This window comes from Lepisosteus platostomus, chromosome 7 (assembly GCF_059453375.1).
Source record: "Lepisosteus platostomus isolate fLepPlt1 chromosome 7, fLepPlt1.hap1, whole genome shotgun sequence".
Lineage (NCBI taxonomy): Eukaryota > Metazoa > Chordata > Actinopteri > Semionotiformes > Lepisosteidae > Lepisosteus > Lepisosteus platostomus.
This window is the reverse complement of record NC_142617.1, coordinates 9904916-9924708: the sequence shown is the minus strand read 5'-3', so window position 1 is coordinate 9924708 and position 19793 is coordinate 9904916. Positions and strand designations below refer to the sequence as shown.

General features: G+C 41.4%; 2 protein-coding genes across 5 annotated transcripts; one reads left to right on the top strand and one right to left on the bottom strand.

Moving 5' to 3' along the window:
* Window positions 1-824: 824 nt before the first annotated feature.
* On the top strand, window positions 825-5291 carry aamdc (adipogenesis associated, Mth938 domain containing). 4 transcript variants are annotated; one of them, XM_088639149.1, is made up of 4 exons: window positions 825-921; window positions 3997-4166; window positions 4558-4653; window positions 4957-5291. In XM_088639149.1, exons 2-4 carry the CDS (start codon window positions 4035-4037, stop codon window positions 5095-5097), a joined length of 369 nt encoding a protein of 122 aa, XP_088495275.1. In that variant the 5' UTR covers window positions 825-921; window positions 3997-4034; the 3' UTR covers window positions 5098-5291. The 4 variants fall into 4 exon arrangements, with proteins under 4 accessions (XP_088495275.1, XP_088495273.1, XP_088495272.1 ...); XM_088639147.1 differs by lacking the exon at window positions 825-921 and adding an exon at window positions 2985-3063; XM_088639146.1 differs by lacking the exon at window positions 825-921 and adding an exon at window positions 3021-3128.
* Window positions 5292-5645: 354 nt separating this feature from the next.
* On the bottom strand, window positions 5646-16950 carry ints4 (integrator complex subunit 4). Its single transcript, XM_088639144.1, has 23 exons — window positions 16791-16950; window positions 15800-15997; window positions 15096-15213; window positions 14845-14951; window positions 13616-13801; window positions 13470-13520; window positions 13052-13140; window positions 12709-12829; window positions 12551-12622; window positions 12265-12439; window positions 11353-11558; window positions 10890-11032; window positions 10550-10665; window positions 10223-10356; window positions 9686-9843; window positions 9273-9366; window positions 9102-9182; window positions 8198-8328; window positions 7928-7987; window positions 7317-7476; window positions 6923-7066; window positions 6551-6671; window positions 5646-5857 (listed from the first exon to the last, which is right to left on the bottom strand). Exons 1-23 carry the CDS (start codon window positions 16899-16901, stop codon window positions 5670-5672), a joined length of 2964 nt encoding a protein of 987 aa, XP_088495270.1. The 5' UTR covers window positions 16902-16950; the 3' UTR covers window positions 5646-5669.
* Window positions 16951-19793: the final 2843 nt, after the last annotated feature.

The following is a 19793-nucleotide window of genomic DNA, read 5'->3' as shown; positions in this document are numbered from 1 at the left end:
GTATTGTGTGCGTGTGCTTTTTCCCGGTTCCGGGTATTAAATTTATTGTTCAACCCCATTCCTAACACCTCTTCCAGCAACAACCTTATTTTTTTTCCCAGGAGGTCTCCCATCCAGGTACTGACCAGGCTCACACCTGCTGAGCTTCAGAAGGTTGCCAGTTGGGAGTTGCAGAGTGATATGGCTGCTGGCGTCAGCGTAACATTAGCGTTACGGTCTCAAAAGGAAACGCACGGTTTTATGGATGGCTATGGGACTATTTTTGGAAGATGAGGAAAGTCGACATCTCTCCGTTTTTAACATAGGAATCACCCTGGGGTTGGAATTTAACCACTTACTCGGAAGGAGGTGTGCTGGGTCAGCCTGCTGAGCCAAAAGAAGTAGAGATGTTTGTCAGCAGCAAGCTGTACATGCTGACGGGCAGTGCATACATTACCTTGCAATATATAGCGATTTTAATAAAGTTACAGTGGTGGCATTTTGCACTGATGTATAGCACAAATGTTTTAATACCTCAAGTGATATTTAGCTTCACAACAATTTAGTTATTATGTTTAGTAAGGAGGTATTGTGAGCTGATGGCGTATCATAACGTTAAAGGGTTAACTCTACACCACCTCCATGTTCAGCTCCGCACGCTACGATAGTTCCTCTATAACTGTTTTATTTCTTCAGGTTTTATTGAACATTAAGTAATGAAAGTGAAGGACAAGGGGGGTATTCAAAAAACAAAAACACAGAACAATATGTTGGCAGAAATCAGTCCTCCAAGAAAACTAGCCACACGCCGTCTCCACAGATCGTGACGTCGTGCGCAGGCTCAAGGGTCTAGACGAGGGGGGAGTGAATACAGCAGAAGGCCCAAATGTCTGCGCAGAGTCTGCACCACGTCTGTTCCAGGCATCTGCGTGAACTCATCCGGTAAAAACAAAACAGCGCCAGGTCGCGCATCCACAAGTCTGTGCAGCCGCGCGGTTTCTCAAGAGCTGGACAGATGTATAACAGCAGAACTGACGAGGAAGTGTGCAGGTTGTTGGATAGAATCTAATCTTCATTTCAGCCACCTTATAGCGCCACCCAGTCAGGGGGCTGTGAAGCATCACAGCGTTACACTGTCAGTATGCGTGTGAATTTGTGCACTAATTTATGACCCGCTGTCCAAAATAGTAATTAAAAGAAGATAATCGCATCCGTTACTGTCGGTGTACGAGTTGAATGTAGATTAGTAATCTTTGCAAAATAAATTGTCATTGAATGTACACAACATTGAGTTGCACACATTGATTTGAACCTTGGTTGTGATACAATTAGTATAAAAATGCCTACTAATAAAAGCATTATGCCTGCCAATGAAAAAGAACAGTTATGTTGTTGTGAAGCTATGTATGATAAGTTACAGTAAATGTAATCAAAAACTAAAGAGACCAGGCTGAGAGATATGTTGATTGCATACGTATTCAGACCCATGAACTCAGTATATGGTGACAGCAACTGACCCTACAAACTTTGCATGCTGACTTGGTAGAAAATTCTTACCTCTTCTTCATGGCTCTCTCAAGTTGCCTGAGGTGCAGTTAGGTGCAGTTATGGACAGCAGTTTTCAAGTCTTTCTACAGATTCTTGATAGGATTCAAGTCAGGACTGGACCACAACATCCACCATCTTATTCTTAAACCATTGGCCAGAATGTTTCTCTATCAATGTTCGTATTAGTCTTCACAAGCTTCCCAGTCCCATGGGAACAGAACTGTGGTGTAGTGCTGCCATCACCATATGTGACAGCAGGGATGATATGAACTGAACAATGCACTATGTTGGGCTTTGTGTCAGATGTAATGCTTTGCATTTACTACTAATAATAATTGCTTACACATATAGCACTTTTCTGGACACTCCACTGAAAGCCCTTTATAGGTTTATAGAACAGAGTGATGTAGGGAATTCATAGATGGGGATTATTAGGAGGCCATGATTGGTAAGGACCAATGGGAAATTTGGCCAGGATGCCGGGGTTACACCCCTACTGTTTCGAGAAACACCCTGGGATTTTTAATGACCACAGAGAGTCAGGACCTTGGTTTTAGGTCTCATCCGAAGGACGGTGCCTTTTTACAGTATAGTCCTGTCACTATACTGGGGCATTAGGACCCACACAGACCACAGGGTGAACACCCCCTGCTGGCCCCACTAACACCTTTTCCAGCAGCAACCTTAGCTTTTTCCCAGGAGGTCTCCCATCCAGGTACTGACCAGGCTCACACCTGCTGAGCTTCAGTGGGTTGTCAGTTGTGAGTTTCAGGGTGATATGGCTGCATTTGGACAAAAGGTTTCAGTTTTGTCTTGTCAGACTACAAAACCTTTTACCACAAGTTTGTGTAACATTCAAATGCGTCAATGCAAACTGCTTGAAGGATTTGAGATGAGTTTTGCTCTCTGCCATACAGGCCATCTTTGTGGAGTGACAGAAATATTATTTGACTGCTGCACATTTTCTCAAATTGTAGCTGTTGAAATATGTAGCTCTTTAAAGTCGCTGTTGCCTAGCAGCTAAATTCAAAGCCACAGCTTGACCTAATCAGTATCTGGGTGATATGAAATGCATAATGATCAACTGCACATTCTTTAAAGGATTATTTAGTGTTTTTAATTTATTTTTTGTATACCTTACTCCTGATGTGTGCTTTCCTACAACTGTCAGTCTCCGAGTTGCTGTGAAAGCCCCTTGGCCATCACAGTTGAATCCTTAATTGAAATTCACTACCGGACTGGGGGGATTTTACAGACAGCTGCGTTAATTGTTAAATCGGGTGAACCACTGTCACTGCTTCTCGCAAATGAAAAATGGACAAAGTAAGCATGAGTTTACTCATTCCTGTGTTACTCGGTCCTAACCAACCTCTTGACTGTCCAATGGAAGGAGGGGGTGGGGTTAGAGAAGAGCAGCCCTTTGTGATTGGACGGGAAACGAATGTAGGCTTGAGGAGGTGGGTGTGGCCTAACCATGCAGGGTGGGGTTACGGCGCTTTTGTCATATAAGGCGAGGACAGGAGGTGGAGGGTTGGGGTTAGTGTGTGTATTGTGCTTTTCGGTGTTTTTTTTAAGCATTAACAGGACACACCTGCCTTCCGGTATGGTTTGCGCTTTCTGAGAAGAGCGAAGGATTCGTTTGTACTATGTTTTGCTTCTTTTTTGTGCTTATAGGCCGTTAATTGAGTGGAAATTGTGCTCTCGTTCACATTTGAGTTAGTTGTCGAGGTTCGTGCTAGAAGGTTCTTTTTGGCACATTGTTTATGTTGTCATGCAACCCCCGGATCAGAACTGCTGGGCAGTAAAATGCTGTTTTAAGTCGCTTACTAATCTACTTGCAGTGCCATGAATCAATTTTGTATATATGTACACTAAAAAGAAACATTTATCTTAAAAACATCCAGGATCTTTCAATGCAATACGTTTTGCACTGTTTAGTTACTACTATGCTGTTGTAGAGTTAAGCAAAACTTGCAAGGCAAAATGAAACGATCTTTGTTTAAAAAAAACAATTTAGAGTTCTAGAATACTTTAGTTCTTAAAAAAAACACAACCTTAAACTTCATTCTTTTGCAATTCTAATGAAGTAAAATCGATTCTTCCCCTTTAAATTGGTGAGTTCGGTGTGTTGTAACTAGATGCGAACGTGGAAAATATTCGTGCCAGTAAAACAATTTTCAGTTTTGGCTTTTAGACAATGATTGAGTGATGTAACCATATACGACTAATATATTATTTACTAAATCCAGTCTTCCTTCTGACAGCACATACAGTATATGGCAATGGAATTAAGAACCTTAAATAGGATAGATGATTATATTTCCTGTCTCCCTGTCTGTTTATTGTCATTTTAAGGCGTCTTTTTGTCATTGTTGGTTGGAGTGTTCCACCCAATTCCACATTTTTACATTATTGCTCAATCATATTTTTTTTCACAGTTAAATCCTCAAACAGTTGTATTACTGTCAGTGTTCCAGGTTTAGTCTGAATGTGATTGACAAGCCCAAATGTCATCGCCGGAGATCGCAGCTCTGTCCTGGGGACATATGAAGGTGAAGGGATGTTCTGCATCCTATAAGGACTGCAAAGTATGGCCCGGAGGCAGCCGTGCCTGGGACTGGAGAGAAACTGGCACCGATGTAAGTGATTTAAAACCAGTGAGAGTTAACAAAATAACTGCATTACAAAACAATGTGTCACCGTCAAGACCATGAACACAATTCTGAAACATTCCACAACGGAATCTAGCCCTATTTGCATTCAATACAGTGCCAATGAATTAAATGACTGTGGGAGGCAAGGAATAATTGCTATAATCTGTAGTGTGTTAGATCAAGGGTTGTACCAGTAGATGCCAAGTCCAGATTTGAACACCATCTTCTCTTTGTGTCGAGGTACTGTAATACCACAAACCTAATTTTATTATTTAAGCTTGGGCTGAGCAGTAGATGGACATAGAAGAAAAATAAATCTGGTTCAAAAATGTTTTCTAGTACTATTGTTTTGCATGTATCTCCTTGTTATCTTTAGCATTACCCTGGTGTTCAGCCTACTGACCTGGAGGAAATTCTGAAGAAAGGGGTGAATACCTTGGTAATTGGCCGGGGGATGAGTGAAGCCTTACAGGTACAAATGACACCTCTTCCTTTTGAATTGCATGGCTGACATGCAAAAAAAGCTAAATCAAGGAAGATTTTAAGTGACCTGAGATGCTGCCCCGAGTCAGTTTTAAACAATCTCAAATGAAACAACCTTTACCTTAGCCCTCACCTCACAGGCCAGATTTTATATGTTGAATGTCCCACTTCTAGCCTATCATTGTCTCCAATGGTTTAATTGAATAGGTGCCAAATCGGTTCAAATTCAATTTTAAAATATTACATGCAGTTACAATGAATCAAGCTCTAAATACTTATTTTTCTCCACCAGGTGCCTTCATCCACCCTGGAGTATGTCAAGCAGCAGGGTGTGGATGTGAAGGTCTTTCAGACAGAGAAGGCTGTCAGAGAGTACAACACACTGGCTGGGCAAGGAGTCAAAGTGGGAGGCGTTTTCCACTCAACCTGCTGAGATGTCAGCCTAGTCAATTCCAAGGGAAGGCTTTTGTAGAGCTTCTGGCAACATTGTCAGAGCGTTTGGCTCAGATGTAGAATTCGGTTCAAACTGAACAAGGTGTTAAAGTGACTTGTAAATTAATATAATCTAAATAGCCCATACATTAGACTTTGTTTTCAATTGCTACAAATAAAACATTTTGGAAGGGTTATTATTTCTGTTTCCTTCCTTCCAGAATTACAACGTAAGCCTATACGTACATAGCAGACGGAATTATTTTGGATTTTTTTGTGGACGTTCACTCCAGTGTATATTAGCAGAGAATGTATATAACGTAATTGAGACTACAATTGTTGACATATTCTTAGGAAGGTTTAATTTAGTTTTCCTCCAGTATCATCATACAACACATTTATACAAAACGTTTATGAAACAAAACTATTTAGAAAAAATATTAAATTACAGTTGTCCTATTTACATCTTTTAGGATGAATACAGAGTGCGAATGCCATTACTTTTAAGGAAATTCTATCCACAGTGTGTAGCATCTGCAGGAAGCTTCATAGGGTGAAGTGTCAAGGTGCGGGTCAGCGCCTGGCAGGCTTGGGCATGATGAAGACCTTCACAGGCTTGCTGAAGGGAATAGTGCCTTCAATGGAGCTGTCCATGGGTGGCATCCCGTCTGTGCTGTCATTCCAGGCTGGCTTGAGGGAGGGCACTCTGCTTGCACTGGAGCTGTAGGCAAGCAGCAGCTTCACCTCAATCTGGCAGGGCTCTGCAACAACGGCACACATTAGCCAACTTCCTGCACTACGATCTGTATTCAGCTGCCGACCTGCATTTTTCATTGCAGTGACAATCAAACAAGAAAAGCTTTTGTCGACAACAAAATATCACATTTTTTTAAAAAGCACAAGCCTTATCAAATGAGACTGAAAATGTAAAAGTGATGTAAAATGTAAATGTGAAGTATGGGTATTTCTTTCAGCCACCCTAGTCTGTAGGGTGTTATATTAAGTCAGTTATATTAAAATTACACATACTGTAATACTGAAGGGTACTGTTTTAAAACAAATGTCATGTTATTGACATTTTAAATTGCAAAGATTTGTGTGAAATATTCACTTAGCATATTATCTATTCCATCACCTCTTATCTGATAAACCATTTACTCCATCTTTTACTGTTTTAATACAAGAAGAAATGTAATATCCAATCTTCTATGCCATAAAGATAAAATAATATTTTTTAAAGTGACCTGAAAACATAAGAATGAAGCTCGAGGCACCTGATTTCAATGATACTTCCTTGTTTTTGACAGCCCAACAATCACAAACTAAGTTATTACATACCATCTGAAGTCTGGAAGCATTTTATAGTTATTTATAAACAAAAGCACTAACAGTAATAGTTTTTACTAACTATGTCCTTGGGCTAATTAAGTTACAAATGGCACACTGTTTCATACCTGTCCAGGCAGAATGAGAGAGGTACACCTGAGTTATGAGCCTGTGCCTTCCAGGCCCAGGCTTTCTGAAATCACTGGGTTTGGGGTGGATTATATGTGCCTGTCCATCTGGGTACAGAACCTATAAGGGTAACACATACATCGTTAATAACACACAAGTCACTCTAGTCCAAATGCCACCTGAACCAAAAAACTGTACTCTTCCACAGTCTAAATGCAACCCTAAAATTACTTTTTCCTTTAACCAAAAAGTTTCCTACTCTAACCATAATCCAAGACCAGTCTAAAACCCAATCCAAATCTCACAATTTTCCCTCGCCACCCCTTTACAGCCAATAGATCTCAGGTTGCCTAACATCTTCATGTACGTACCTGAACTTTAACACAATTTTGTGGATCCTGCACATGTTCAAGTGTTGCATCAATGTCCAGGGCCATCACTAATCCAGAGGTGAATCTCAGGGGATTATCAGATTCTCCATTTGTCTCAATGATGGTTGCAGTTGCCCTGTGGATCTAATACATATATAAGTAGAAAAAAGGATGTAACATATCCAACAACTCAGAATCTGTGTATGCTACTGGAAAACCAAGGGCCAAGTATACAGGATCTTGTGTATTGTAGAATTAGCTCCAAAGTCAGTCTGCCCACATGTAAATACTTGGAAAAGCCATAAGGGTCACAGTGCTATTAAATGTGCAGAAATGCTTATAGTGAAAGACCAACACCAGGTCAGTAACTACAGATGTGATGCTGGACACTGACCTGTTCAGGCAGCTTGAGGTGCAGGAAGCCACTCTGTCTGAGTGTGGTCTGCAGGATCTTCACCAGGTCTAAAGGCTTACAGGCCACAAGCCTGGGCATCAATTCCAGCAGCTTCTCCACAAAACTATCTTGGAAATGGGGCAATTCTGAGGCAAAACACCTTGGAGAAACAGGGGTTGGGAGAATGAGATCATGTGATTGTTCCTGTTTAGTTTTTCCTGCTAAATGTTCAAAGAGAAAAAAGGTATATAAAAATCATGACAATGGAAACCAACCAATTTAAAAAAATCCCAAAGCTCCTATTATGAGCAACTGCAATCCTGTCATTCTAGTAATGTTCCATAGTGACAGGCTAAAGGAACCAAATCATTTTAATCCTGAATGGTGAAGACTACGAGGAGTTTTATAAATCCTCAACGGTATTAGAAAAGTCAATCCAATGGACTATTTTAAAATCAACAGTGAACATGAACCATAGGACACTAGTGGAAACTAAGGGTGAAAGGCACTTTAAACTGAGAAAAGGAGGTACCTTTTTATACCAATGATTTGGGGTGTCTTGAACAAGCTACTCAGGGTTAATGTTTTAAGAGTTGCAGGATATGTAGTACCTCTGAAATGCATCCACGTCTTGAAGAAACTTTTCACAGATACTCAACAAAGGCTCCACCCTGAAAAAAAAACCAACAGGGACTACTTTTCTTTCTACTGCAGGGAGAGGAGATGAAAGTATTTTAACATACATCCAATTCAGAACAAAAGGTTCACGTTGTTATACACGAAGCATTTAACCAAGTCACGCTATTGCTTTACATACAAAAAAGTGAGCTTTTATTTTTCTGCTTCAGTGTTAGCGAGCAGTGTCAAACAGCATGACTTGCCCTCGTCTGGTGCGAGCCGTCAGGACTAGCTGGAGCGCCTTGGCCTGCAGTCTGACATGGTGAATGATGGCCACCTGTCTGTTCTCCAGCCCGCTGTACAGGAACTCGAGCTTGTACGTCTCTTCCAGAATCTGAAACAGCCATTCAACATCATAAATCGTCTTACTGTTATTTATTTAGCTGCGGACGTCTAGCATGTGGAGATCAACACACGCTGAGAAGAGTCTGGTGTTCTCTACATCACAGAATATTATGTTAAGGGCTTTTTAGTTGTTCATACCAATGCTTAATGTAATGTGGGATGTAAGAAAGGAAAGGGACAGTGCTGCAGGCAGCCAGTGTTTAAAGAGATTCTTTGCAGAACTTTTCATTTCCGATTCTTATAAACCGAGGGGCGTTCACCCTGCAGTCTGTGTGGGTCCTAATGCCCCAATATAGTGACGGGGACACTATACTGTAAAAAGGGGCCGTCCTTCGGATGAGACGTAAAACGGGGGTCCTGACTCTCTGTGGTCATTAAAAATCCCAGTGTAACCCCGGCATCCTGGCCAAATTTCCCATTGGCCCTTACTAATCATGGCCTCTTAATAATCCCCATCTATGAATTGGCTACATTACTCTGCTCTCATCCTCACTGATAGCTGATGTGTGGTGAGCGTTCTGGCGCACTATGGCTGCCGTCGCATCATCCAGGTGGATGCTGCCCATTGGTGGTGGTGTGGGAGTGTCCAGGAAAGCGCTATGTAAGTGTAAGCAATTATTATAATTTTTATCGTACGTGACTCATGGTCCCGATCTGCAAAGGAAGGCTATCTGACAGAGGTGAAAACCCCCTGCTACACCACCAGGACTCCTCTCTTCACGCGCCGTAACAGAGGCGGCCATCGCCTGCCCGGGCCCTTACCTGCCGAGCGGCTGCAGAGGCCATGGCGTTCTGTTTCAGGTGCAGGGGGACAGCCACGTTCCACAGCTTCTCCTGCAAAGCCTGGGAAACACCAGCCCACACGTTACGGCAAATCGCTGTTTGGCTGTTCCTCGGGGAAGAAAAGCCTCTTTGGATGCCGGCCGTCCTTACTTTCATGAGCAACAGCTGGCAGCGAAGATACGTTGCCGAAAAATCAGCAGCCCCCGACAGCTCTGTCTGCAGCTCTCCCAGTCTCTGGAGATCCCTGGGGAGGTGTGAGAGAACTCCACTGTAAGCTAAGTAATCATTCGATTTAAGATCTCACTCAGTTAGCGTTTATATACGTAGCAAAAGTGTTGTTTTTAAATAGAATACGTTGACATTAAAAACCACCTTGATTTTAAGATCTACAACACTAGCTGGCCCTTTTCTTTGAACAAGAAACCAAGCAGAATACGGCTGTATTTAAAAGGTTATCCTGTTCTTTTTTTTAGGCAAAGTAGTTACTAGATTCAGCAGAGGCAGACCCATGATGCCCACCCCCCCCCTTGTCAGCTTTCCCCAGACTGGCTTTCCTCTGTCACCTGATAGTAAAGTCCAGCAGGTCCTGGGCCCCAGGGGCCTCCAGGTGCTGGATGGTGCAGACTCTGGCCAGGCTGTCCTGGAGGAACTGCTGAGAGGACTCCACACTGGATCCCATGCTGGAGGAATCGGACACAGACACCAGCTTCTGCCCTGGCAGCTAGACAGGAACACAAGCAACGACAGCGCCACGATTATCCCAGGCTTTTGTTCAGAATATTAAATCTTCCATTGGGTCCTATGTGGGACGCAGTCAATGGAAAGCACCCACTAACTCACACCATCATACATTAAGAGCTCTAAAAAGGGCTAAGTGCTGTGTTTCTATATGACACTTAACTCTATTCTTGAACTTCTTTTACAAACAATATGGCAGTCATGCTACAATTATTCATCATTCTTAACTATGTCACATAAGTGCTACTATATTCATTTTTAATACTTTGTTTACACAATATTCATTTTAGAGGCAATCATCAGAAGTCCACGATAAATTCCAGCGGAAGATCTGGGAATCACAAATGAGGTTTAGGTTTTACCCTTAGCTGTGGGACTAGGTGAGAAAGGCTGTCCCTCAGGTAGGAATAATGTCTGAATGTGTGGTCTGAAAAAAGTGCCGGCATGGTAGGGCAAGACTTGGCAGCATTAAAAACCAAAACCAGAACAGCAATGTCTACAGAGCAAAGGTCAAGGGAAATCATTCAGAAACAAAATATGAAAAATTCAGATTTGCTAATGCCTTTCAGATGTTGAATTACATGAATACGGTCACATAAAATTAATTCCAAATGTTAGAGAAGATCCTTTTAAATTAAATTATATACAAATGGAAATTTCCCCCCTCCTCCAAGACATTGAAAAGATACACGCTGGGTCATCCATATCGGGTTCAGGAGTGTCAAAATAGGGGTGTGTGCTCAGGAGCTCAGGGGCTATAGGCAGCACTAATGTAGGATGCCTTGCCCCAAGAAACTTCAAACACCTGAAAAGAACAAGGGATCAAATAAACCACCCGAAGAAAGGCAAAATCCATGTAAAAACAGACATTATGTTCATATGCGCTACTAAAATATCTCAAGTTTCTCATTTCCATAGGTAATTCTGAAGCTTCACAATGTTGAAAAAAATAATCATTGATCTCTACAAGCTGATGTCCACATTTCATTTCCGGACGAATGCAAAGATCTTCAGCAGATAGCAACGTACTTCCAGACAGAGTTGCGGTCCGTTGGGTACTTTGTCAAGTTCTTGAGCAGCTCCACGAGGGACAGATGAATGCACTCCTTCGTAGATACATTAGTGTAGCACAAGAGCTCATGCAAGGCTTCTCTAATGTCCCGAGAAGAGTCCTGGTTGACACAGGAGAAAAGTATTTCAGATTTCGTTTCTCTTTTTTTTTTGCTTTATTTCTTCAGTTTCAGAAAGCGCAACTACATACAGAGGCCATTATGTCTTTTGTAGAGTTCACAGACGGACAGACTGTATGATCACACACACATCTATACTCTCGTTCATTCACATTGCAGAAAGTGCACCCCCTGAGCCGTTTCCGGATGGTGGGTTCAAAACACTTAGGAGAAATATGCAGTAATACATTCAAATGGAAAAGCTTGAACTGGTAACATTTCAAAAGCGAAAAAAGAAATCATTCTGGAGTAGCTAGGTGTACCTCCAGCACAGCCAGCACCGTGTCCAGCTGGTCTTCTCGCAGGGTGATGTGGGTGGAGATCTGCCGCAAGGCGTGGATGGACTGCAGCCGAACTTCTTCGATCTCGTCGTTGAACATGTCCACTAGAAAATCCAGGCACTTCTCCGCGAAGCTGGCCGAGGACTGAGCCAGTGCACACAGGGCCTCCACGGCCGCAATCCGCACCTCTGCACACAGCAGAAACACACAGACGTATTGCCCAGGGCATTTCTCGAAAAGAGTAGGGGTGTTACCCCCGGAGACCTGGTCAAATTTCCCCCTGGCCTTTACTGATTATCTATGAATCAGCTTCATAACTGTTCTCCTCCCCACTGATAGCTGGTGTGTGGTGAGTGTTCTGGTGCACTATGGCTGCCGTCGCATCATCCAGGTGGGGCCTACACGTTGGTGGTGGTGGAGGGGAGTCCCCATTACCTGTAAAGCGTGTTCAGTGGAGTGTCCAGAAAAGTGCTACATAAGTTGCAAGGATTATTTTTTATGGAAAAACATTAATTTGCCAACAATGACAATGTCTTTGAATTTTTGCAGTACCACAGAACCCAGCTTCAAATGGGAATAGAAACAACTTCCAGTAAAGTACTGAACCAATGTACAACATTAAGAGCCTGGATGGGAGGTGATCTAACTGATGCAGAAGTATGGAAAGGTGACCCATGGCAGGACAACCCCACCACCATCAAACCCCTGGAAGACAGCATGGTAGCAGAGTGCTCCAGACACATCTGCACGGTGTGCGAAGCTCATAAAGGTGTGCTGCAGAATGCTGGATTTTGTTTTGCAGAAGTCTTGCCAGGGAACGGGGAGAGACACATTTCTGTAAGCCCCACAGGGGACTAATAACTTTCTCTGTAGGTTTTAAGTTAAGATGCTCACCATACATCTCATCCTCCAGCCCATGCACAAACGCTCCACAGGCTCCAGAGTCAATCAGATTGACAGAGAACGTGTCCACTTTCTCCTTCGGAGCGTCGTCTGCCCATTTTCTGCCTGAGGAGAACTCCCCAGAGCTGTACAGCTCCTTAGCTCTCTCATGGGCAGTACGCTTTCTCTGAAGGGAGAGAGGGACAGCAGTCAGTGTGTGACTATTTTCATGAAAAACTAATGACAAAAAGTCCAGGTAAATCTCTCGCAGCTGCCATGCTGTTGTTTTATAACTTACCCTCAGATCTGACATCAGTTTCTTGTCCAATGTCTGTTCTAGAAAGTGAGCGCTAACTTGCTGCATTGAGCCCTGCAAAATAAAATAAATTGAGTGTTGCTTCTGCTCAATGCAATGGCTTGGATGTAAATTGAGATTTACACCTATACGGAACTTACCAACAATTTTGCAGCTTGTACTCTGACTACCCACGATCCGTCACTGACCATGTGGCAAATTTTGCCAAATGAATCATCAATCAGTCGGATTTCTTCATTCGAAGAGGGAATAGGGACTATGCTACATTTAAAAACAACGATAGGAAAACTCAGCTTTGGATATTTTCGAATAACACAATGGGGACTGAATACACAGGTTAAGAAATAATAACGTTTTTTACATACCCTTTGGGTATGTAAAGCTAGTTTAATCCTAAAACTTGTCAAGCTTCAAAACAAAATGATTTTTGCATATTCCCCCCAAAACAATGGATAAATACAACACATACAAGAGTAAACTTACCTCTCGGGATAAAGCTGGCTCAGAACCCAGACCATCTGCACAGCCACTGAGCGGACGTGCTCATAGTCATCTGAAAGCAGCTTGCAGGCCTGCAGAGGATGTACAAATTTCATGCTTACACACATACAACCTAAAGAGCTCAAGAGCAGACCTGCATCAGTTTGCAAGCAGCAGAGGAACACGTAGAAGTTCAGTCTGTGTTGAAGATAAATTAAAAAAAAACATTTCAGCTGTCACACACCTGAAGAAGACTGATGGGTTGTTTTCAATTTTCATTGAAACTAACATCTAATTATTCCTAAGAAAGACCTCAAATACACCGGCAAAATAGTTTACACACAGCTAAAACAAGTACAGTACAATCCAACACATGGCAATAATTCCTGTCTTTCCTTTTCAAGATTTTTTGGCTGCTTACCTGGTTGTAAATGGTCTGCTGTAGTTTCATGCCTCGTTCATGTAGCTGCAGCTGGAAATGAAAAAGATGAATATTATACATTCTGACGGATCTATCCCAGCAACCATGTCAGATCCCCGCCAACTCGCAAGACAGGAATCCCATACCATAGCTTTGATAGCTGCCGTCCGGACCCTGGGATCTTGATCGCCAAAGTAATCGCTGACGATGCTCTGCACATCCTTCAAAGCCACACTCTCGCTCTCTTTGGACGCCAGCTTTTCCACAGACCCCAGGCAGCCTAGCAGTTGCAGACATTTATTCCTCACGCCGAAATACGTGTCGGCGAGATGCTGCAGAAGAAAAACAGATGCTAAAACTTCACATACAGCGATCTCGGCTATTGCGCGAGTTTCCAAAACGCGAAATGGCTCATACGTGATTGGTAAACAGGGGAAAGATGTCTGTATAACGCGAAACTGGCATTGGCTGATACGCCATTTCATCCCCGACATGTTTATGTTTTGCGTCGCGGAGTAACACAACTGAACGCGGTGGTCAGTTGTCCCACATGCTTTGTTTTGGAAGTGCTAACTTGGAGGTGCTCCTCAATTTTTGTGCTGTTTTCACTAAATCTTCTGCATTGCCCTAAATATGAGCATTTCTTTCTTTCTTTATTATGAATTTAACATATTTAAACTGTGCTAACATTTTTATTAGGATAATTATTAAATTTGGTAAGGCATTTGGTTCGGTTTTGAGTGGTCTGCCCCAACCCTATTTTTCCCCATAAGCCCTGTTATTTTTATTGAGCGTTCTTGCATAACGCAAGGTTTTACAGGAACGCATCTATCGAGTTATAGCAGACGCCTGTAGTGATTAATTCAACCATTTTCAACAGCTTCTTCCAATTCAGGGTTGCAGGGGAGTAGAAGACTATCCCAGACAGCAACAGGCATATGGCTGGGTACACCCTGGATGGGATGCCAGTCCATTGCAGGGCAGACACACACACCAGAGACCATTTTCTCAGAAGCCAATTAACAAATCGATATGTTTTCGGACTTAGGGAGGAAACTAACGCGAACGTGGAAAGAACTTACAAACTCCATATAAGAGTTTAGCATCCCAGGTCCAGAACCGAACTTAGGGTCCCAGTGGTGTAACCACTCCTCAGATAATGAGTAATATAATACAATATTTAGCCCTTATTCAAGGTGTTGTGCTGCACATTTGCACTCAAATCAATTCACTGTTTATGTAAAAACTCCACAATAAACACTAAGGGACCTCTCAAAATCACAGTTAAAATTATAATATAATTCTAAATGTTTATATCATTAAAAGCATACTGTCATGCAGGAACAAAAGCAAATAATACTGGCTCACTTCTTACCTTGCAGGCCACTTCAACTAATCTAAGTCTGAGACTCTGGCTCTCTGGAAGCTGTGAACCAATGACCAGAAGTGTGTCCAGCAATTGTGCAAGAACCTGGTGTGATTCTGCATTCAATAACACAAAATGTCATAGTTAAAAGCAAGTAAAGTCTAAATATGAACAAGCACTTCAGAAACATGTTCCACAACCTCAGTAAAGTGTCCAGCCTGGCATAGAAATGATCCTTTGAAAAACATTACATGACTCACTTTCATTGTTCAGAGTATTAATGGCATCATCCACTATGCAGTCTGGAGAAAAGCCTTGAGTTCTGGACAGCAACCCAAGAAGAGAGGCAATCTTCAGTCGTACTGAGCTGTCCGTTTCCTTCAGAGCAAAAGGCAAACTCTCAGTTACCGACTGAAAATTGAACAGCAAAAAGAACACTTTTGAACACTTGATAGTATGGTTTGTATTATTCCTTAACAAAAAGGGATCGTGCTCTGTTCCTCCAGTTAATCATTCCTGCTGATCACAAGAATCTATTGATTTAAGAACAGTCTATTTAAACCCTCATGCATTACCTGTTCTATTCATGATCAATAATTACTGCAGTCAAATACTACTAAAAATAATAAGAAACGATTATTAATGTTTAAAAAGCACCTCTCCAAAAGCCAAGGATGCTGTGCACAGTGATAAAGAAAAAGACAAAAAAAGTATAATAAATGGTAAAAGAAAAAAAAATAAACAAGAGCATACATGTTTATACAGACAGAACGTAGGGCAATCAGACACAAGCTGTGGTAAAAAGGTGAGTTTTGAGTTTTTGGAATTGAAGAGAGTCAAAGAATTTGTCTCTCGTACAGTCCGGGGGATAGTGTGGATGAAATGCCTACTGCAAAACAATCAGTCCTAATCGAAGGATACAGAGGCATGCGTGAGCCCAGGGTCTTCCCTGTTTTGACAATACCTTGTAGTAATATTCCAGGAGGATGCGTACCACCCCCTCCACGCTTTCGGCCTCCACGGGCTGGCGGGCGAACTGAAGGAGGTACTGCAGCGCTTCGGTGGGGCTGCTGGCCTTGCACAGGTCAATATGGAGGGCAGCCGACTTGCTTGGTTTGGTCAACCTTAACTTCTTAGCTGGGATCTCTTCCTGCTGGTGTTGCTGAAACCATTGATTTTATCCGTCATTTGTTTATGGCAGCCCCATTTGTTGAAAAAAGACTTTCAAACCCCGATTTTTATTATTTAATTCTGCAAACAGAATAGCTGAAGATTTTTTTTTTTTTGCAATTGCTTTAAGACTTAACGTCGCACGGCTGTAGAACACTGCTGCATAACTATAAAGCAGGTCAAAATCTCTTCAATGAATATTAATAAAAACAAGGGGGTGTATGGACATTAGCTAATACATTCAAACACGACACTGACGCCACAATATCCATTCTAAAGTTTAAAATAAAGTTAACGCATTCTGGTAAAATAAGATGTTTTGACGATCTCTTTTCTTTGTTTAGAGACAGAAATATAAACTGTGGTGGTTACTTTAAAAAATTACATTTAAAATCAACAATTTAAAAAGCGTGCACAATGCCAACTTCAACTTTTATTATTACTTTGAATTGGTACGTGCAAGTTTAATCGTATATAATTTAATGGCAAAACAATGGAAAAAAATACGGATGTTAAATAAATGATGAGTTTTAAATAACTCGGTGATAAAATCGTGGATATACAAGGAACATAAGCCTATTTTAATCCACAGGAATTTGCTTCATCGGTACAGGCCGAAGGCTTTCGGGACATTTTCCTGTAACTTCTAACCGGCTGTGAAGCCTTATGATCGCATTGAGCATTTTTGCACGCAGCCGTGTTTGCTCGCAGAGTACTACAAACTATTTAAATCTGACGTTCTAGACACATTTGTGTTTCTTTAATAGTCTGTTAGATCTGCTTACCTGGACAACTTTTGAGAATTCTTCATAAACTCGTTTCTTTAAATGCGCTGCCATTGTTAAAAGACAAGATATCGTGGTCAAACTGTAATCAAACGCGTTTTCCTGTACCATCGAGCGTCAAACAAGACTGTCCTACTTTTGTCGCCGTAGTGTAGTTCAATAAGGCTTACTGTATGCTTGATTTAAGTGCAATCACTGGGGGGAAAAAAGACCGAACATATGTTGTCTATAAATGTCAGGCTTTTTTCAAACGTATATTAGATTATGCTACTATAAAAGGTGTAACAATTCGAAACGACATGTGTGAAGATCGGTTTTCGCAGCATAACATAGGGTAGTTGTTCTGTCCAGTGGTCTAACAGGCAGTTTTATAGATACAAATACTTTTAAAGGATACAACAGTTGTGGATTACAGTGATTTTGGTCTTTCACGAATTTTTTTGCGAACATGTATAAGGGAGCCCCTATTTTCCAGCAGATTTCAGGTTTACAATCAAATCATCACTTTGTTTGTCTTTCATGTGAAATGGAAATCTGCGTGCATGTTATCAGCAGACAGTTTGTCAGGACAGGATGTACTGTCTAGATTACCAAATGAGAAGAGTGCAATTGCTAAACTTTGCAAAATATGTATTGGCGCTTCTTCTTTCGTTTCTGTGTTGTAATCCTTCTTGTCCTAAGTAAAAGGGGAAGTATTAGATGGGGACTAAGTGCTGTATTTTTCACTGCATAACATCTTTATAAAAAGCCTGTGCTGCTTGTAGCAAGTTGAGTCTCTGATGCACTCTGCAGAGTGACAGCAGGGCTCCCAATATTGCAGTATTGAAATAAAGACCTTACTCAGGTGAGAACTCTCTATTGTGGCTTCCTTGATAGGTACATTTCCATGACACATGACTATTCCTTTTTACTATATAAGGAAGTGGCACCAAAAAATGCTTAAAATACTAACTGTAAAATCTCTTAAAATGTAATTATTACTTACAAATACATCTTAAAACAGTACAGATGTACACAAAGTAATGCAATAAACAAAATCTTAAAATTACATGTAATATTGTGTAAATGTAAAAAGGACTAAAAAATCTTAAATATTGAATAGCTATGGGTAAGGGGAACAAACAACCCTGTAACCTGTGTATATATTTTTATGGTGTTGCTACTGGGTGACATGTCTGACTTCCTTTCCTGGTTAAATAAAGAGGACACAGTGTTTATGACATACTTTGGTATAAAAGTAACATTTTAATAATTATACATAAAAACAAAAGACCTTACATCTTTCAATTAGGATTTGACATTGATTTGGGATTTAGGAAACTGTATGTTGACACGCGTCACATTTGTTCAGTATTGACATGCTTGTATTTATTCATGATAAACCTCCTCTGCTGGAAAAGTGTAGATCTTTTTGAGTCTTGTTTTGCACAACACAAATGGCAAAAACTTCCAAGTAGGCCATGAGTAGATAACTGTATGGTACAGCATAAAGTGCATGAACAAATGTATTCTACTGTGTGGTGACCATGGTTTGAATTTACTGAAATAATAAGAAACTGAAAAAGAAGTCAGACAGTACTTAATGTCAACTAGGAATCAATCACAACTAATGGTGTCAGAATTGAAATAATATAATACATAATTGTTTTATTAATACAATAAAATGTACAAAATAATTCAGTACAAAAATCACTATATATGAGAATTAATTTACAAAGACTCATACAAAAGTCTGATCAAACATTCAGACAATACAAAAGAGAACAGCAACAAGGTAAAAATCATATAACTCAGTAGTCAAACTCATAAGCAGCTTCCATACTTTCAAAAGACAAGTAAATAATTACTGTTGTGAATTAATCTTCCTTAAGCATACTAGTTTGGAATAATAGGTTAATTCTCAAGTGTTACAATGTGAACATGGAATCTATATGGAATATACAGTCCTTCAAATTAGATGCAAGCCATGTGCTTATCACAATGAGATTTTCAAAACAAAATGCTCAGTCCCAAGGTTATCCTGTCGCCGCAGGAAAAGGAAAAGATTCCATCCTTCACTGGTCTCTGCAATTGACTTTCCAGGAATTTCCAGGGACTCTCAAAACATGGCTCAGACAAAAGTCGAGACATAGATGGGGACAAAGTTGGAAGTCTGCTTACTCATGGTTGTAGCTCTGAATATTCAGCGGAGTAGACAAAAGCTCAGCTGATTAGGTGAAATTTACTACTGGGATCTCATCCAAAACCTCACTTGTTGTGGGTCGAAACAGTTTTACATGTAATAATAATTGCTTACACTTATATAGCGCTGTTCTGGACACTCCACTCAAAGCGCTGTACGGGTAATGGGGATCCCCTCCACCACCACCAATGTGCAGCATCCACCTGGATGATGCAACGGCAGCCATAGTGCGCCAGAACTCTCACCACACATCAGCTATCAGTGGGGAGGAGAGCAGAGTAATGTAGTCAATTCATAGAGGGGGATTATTAGGAGGCCATGATTGGTAAGGGCCAATGGGAAATTTGGCCAGGACGCCGGGGTTACAACCCTACTCTTTTCGAGAAACACCCTGGGATTTTTAATGACCACAGAGAGTCAGGACCTCGGTTTTACGTCTCATCCGAAGGACGGCGCCTGTTTACAGTATAGTGTCCCCGTCACTATACTGGGGCATTAGGACCCACATGGACCGCAGGGTGAGCGCCCCCTGCTGGCCCCACTAACACCTCTTCCAGCAGCAACCTTAGTTTTTCCCAGGAGGTCTCTCATCCAGATACTGACCAGGCTCACACCTACTTAGCTTCAGTGGGTTGCCAGTTGTGAGTTGCAGGGTGATATGGCTGCTGACGTAGTCTCTCTCAGTCTGGCAATGGCTTGAAGTGATGAAGTTGGTTCAGTGGCAGGTTGGGCTATGGTGGTCACTTTAGTCTTTTTTTCTGTCAAGCGGCCAGAGATGTATAGTACAAGAGAGCAATTCCCTTAAGTCATGTCATCTTGAG

Bases quoted from the DNA above. Each gene is read 5' to 3' on its own strand.
- aamdc (XM_088639149.1), top strand. From the start codon at position 4,035: ATGTCATCGCCGGAGATCGCAGCTCTGTCCTGGGGACATATGAAGGTG. The intron at 4,167-4,557 runs GTAAGTGATTTA...TGTTATCTTTAG, and splicing joins GGAGAGAAACTGGCACCGAT to CATTACCCTGGTGTTCAGCC. The intron at 4,654-4,956 runs GTACAAATGACA...TTTCTCCACCAG, and splicing joins GGATGAGTGAAGCCTTACAG to GTGCCTTCATCCACCCTGGA.
- ints4 (XM_088639144.1), bottom strand. From the start codon at position 16,901: ATGGTACAGGAAAACGCGTTTGATTACAGTTTGACCACGATATCTTGT. The intron at 10,666-10,889 runs GTACGTTGCTAT...TGTTCTTTTCAG, and splicing joins GACCGCAACTCTGTCTGGAA to GTGTTTGAAGTTTCTTGGGG. The intron at 7,067-7,316 runs GTCAGTGTCCAG...TATATGTATTAG, and splicing joins ACCTCAAGCTGCCTGAACAG to ATCCACAGGGCAACTGCAAC.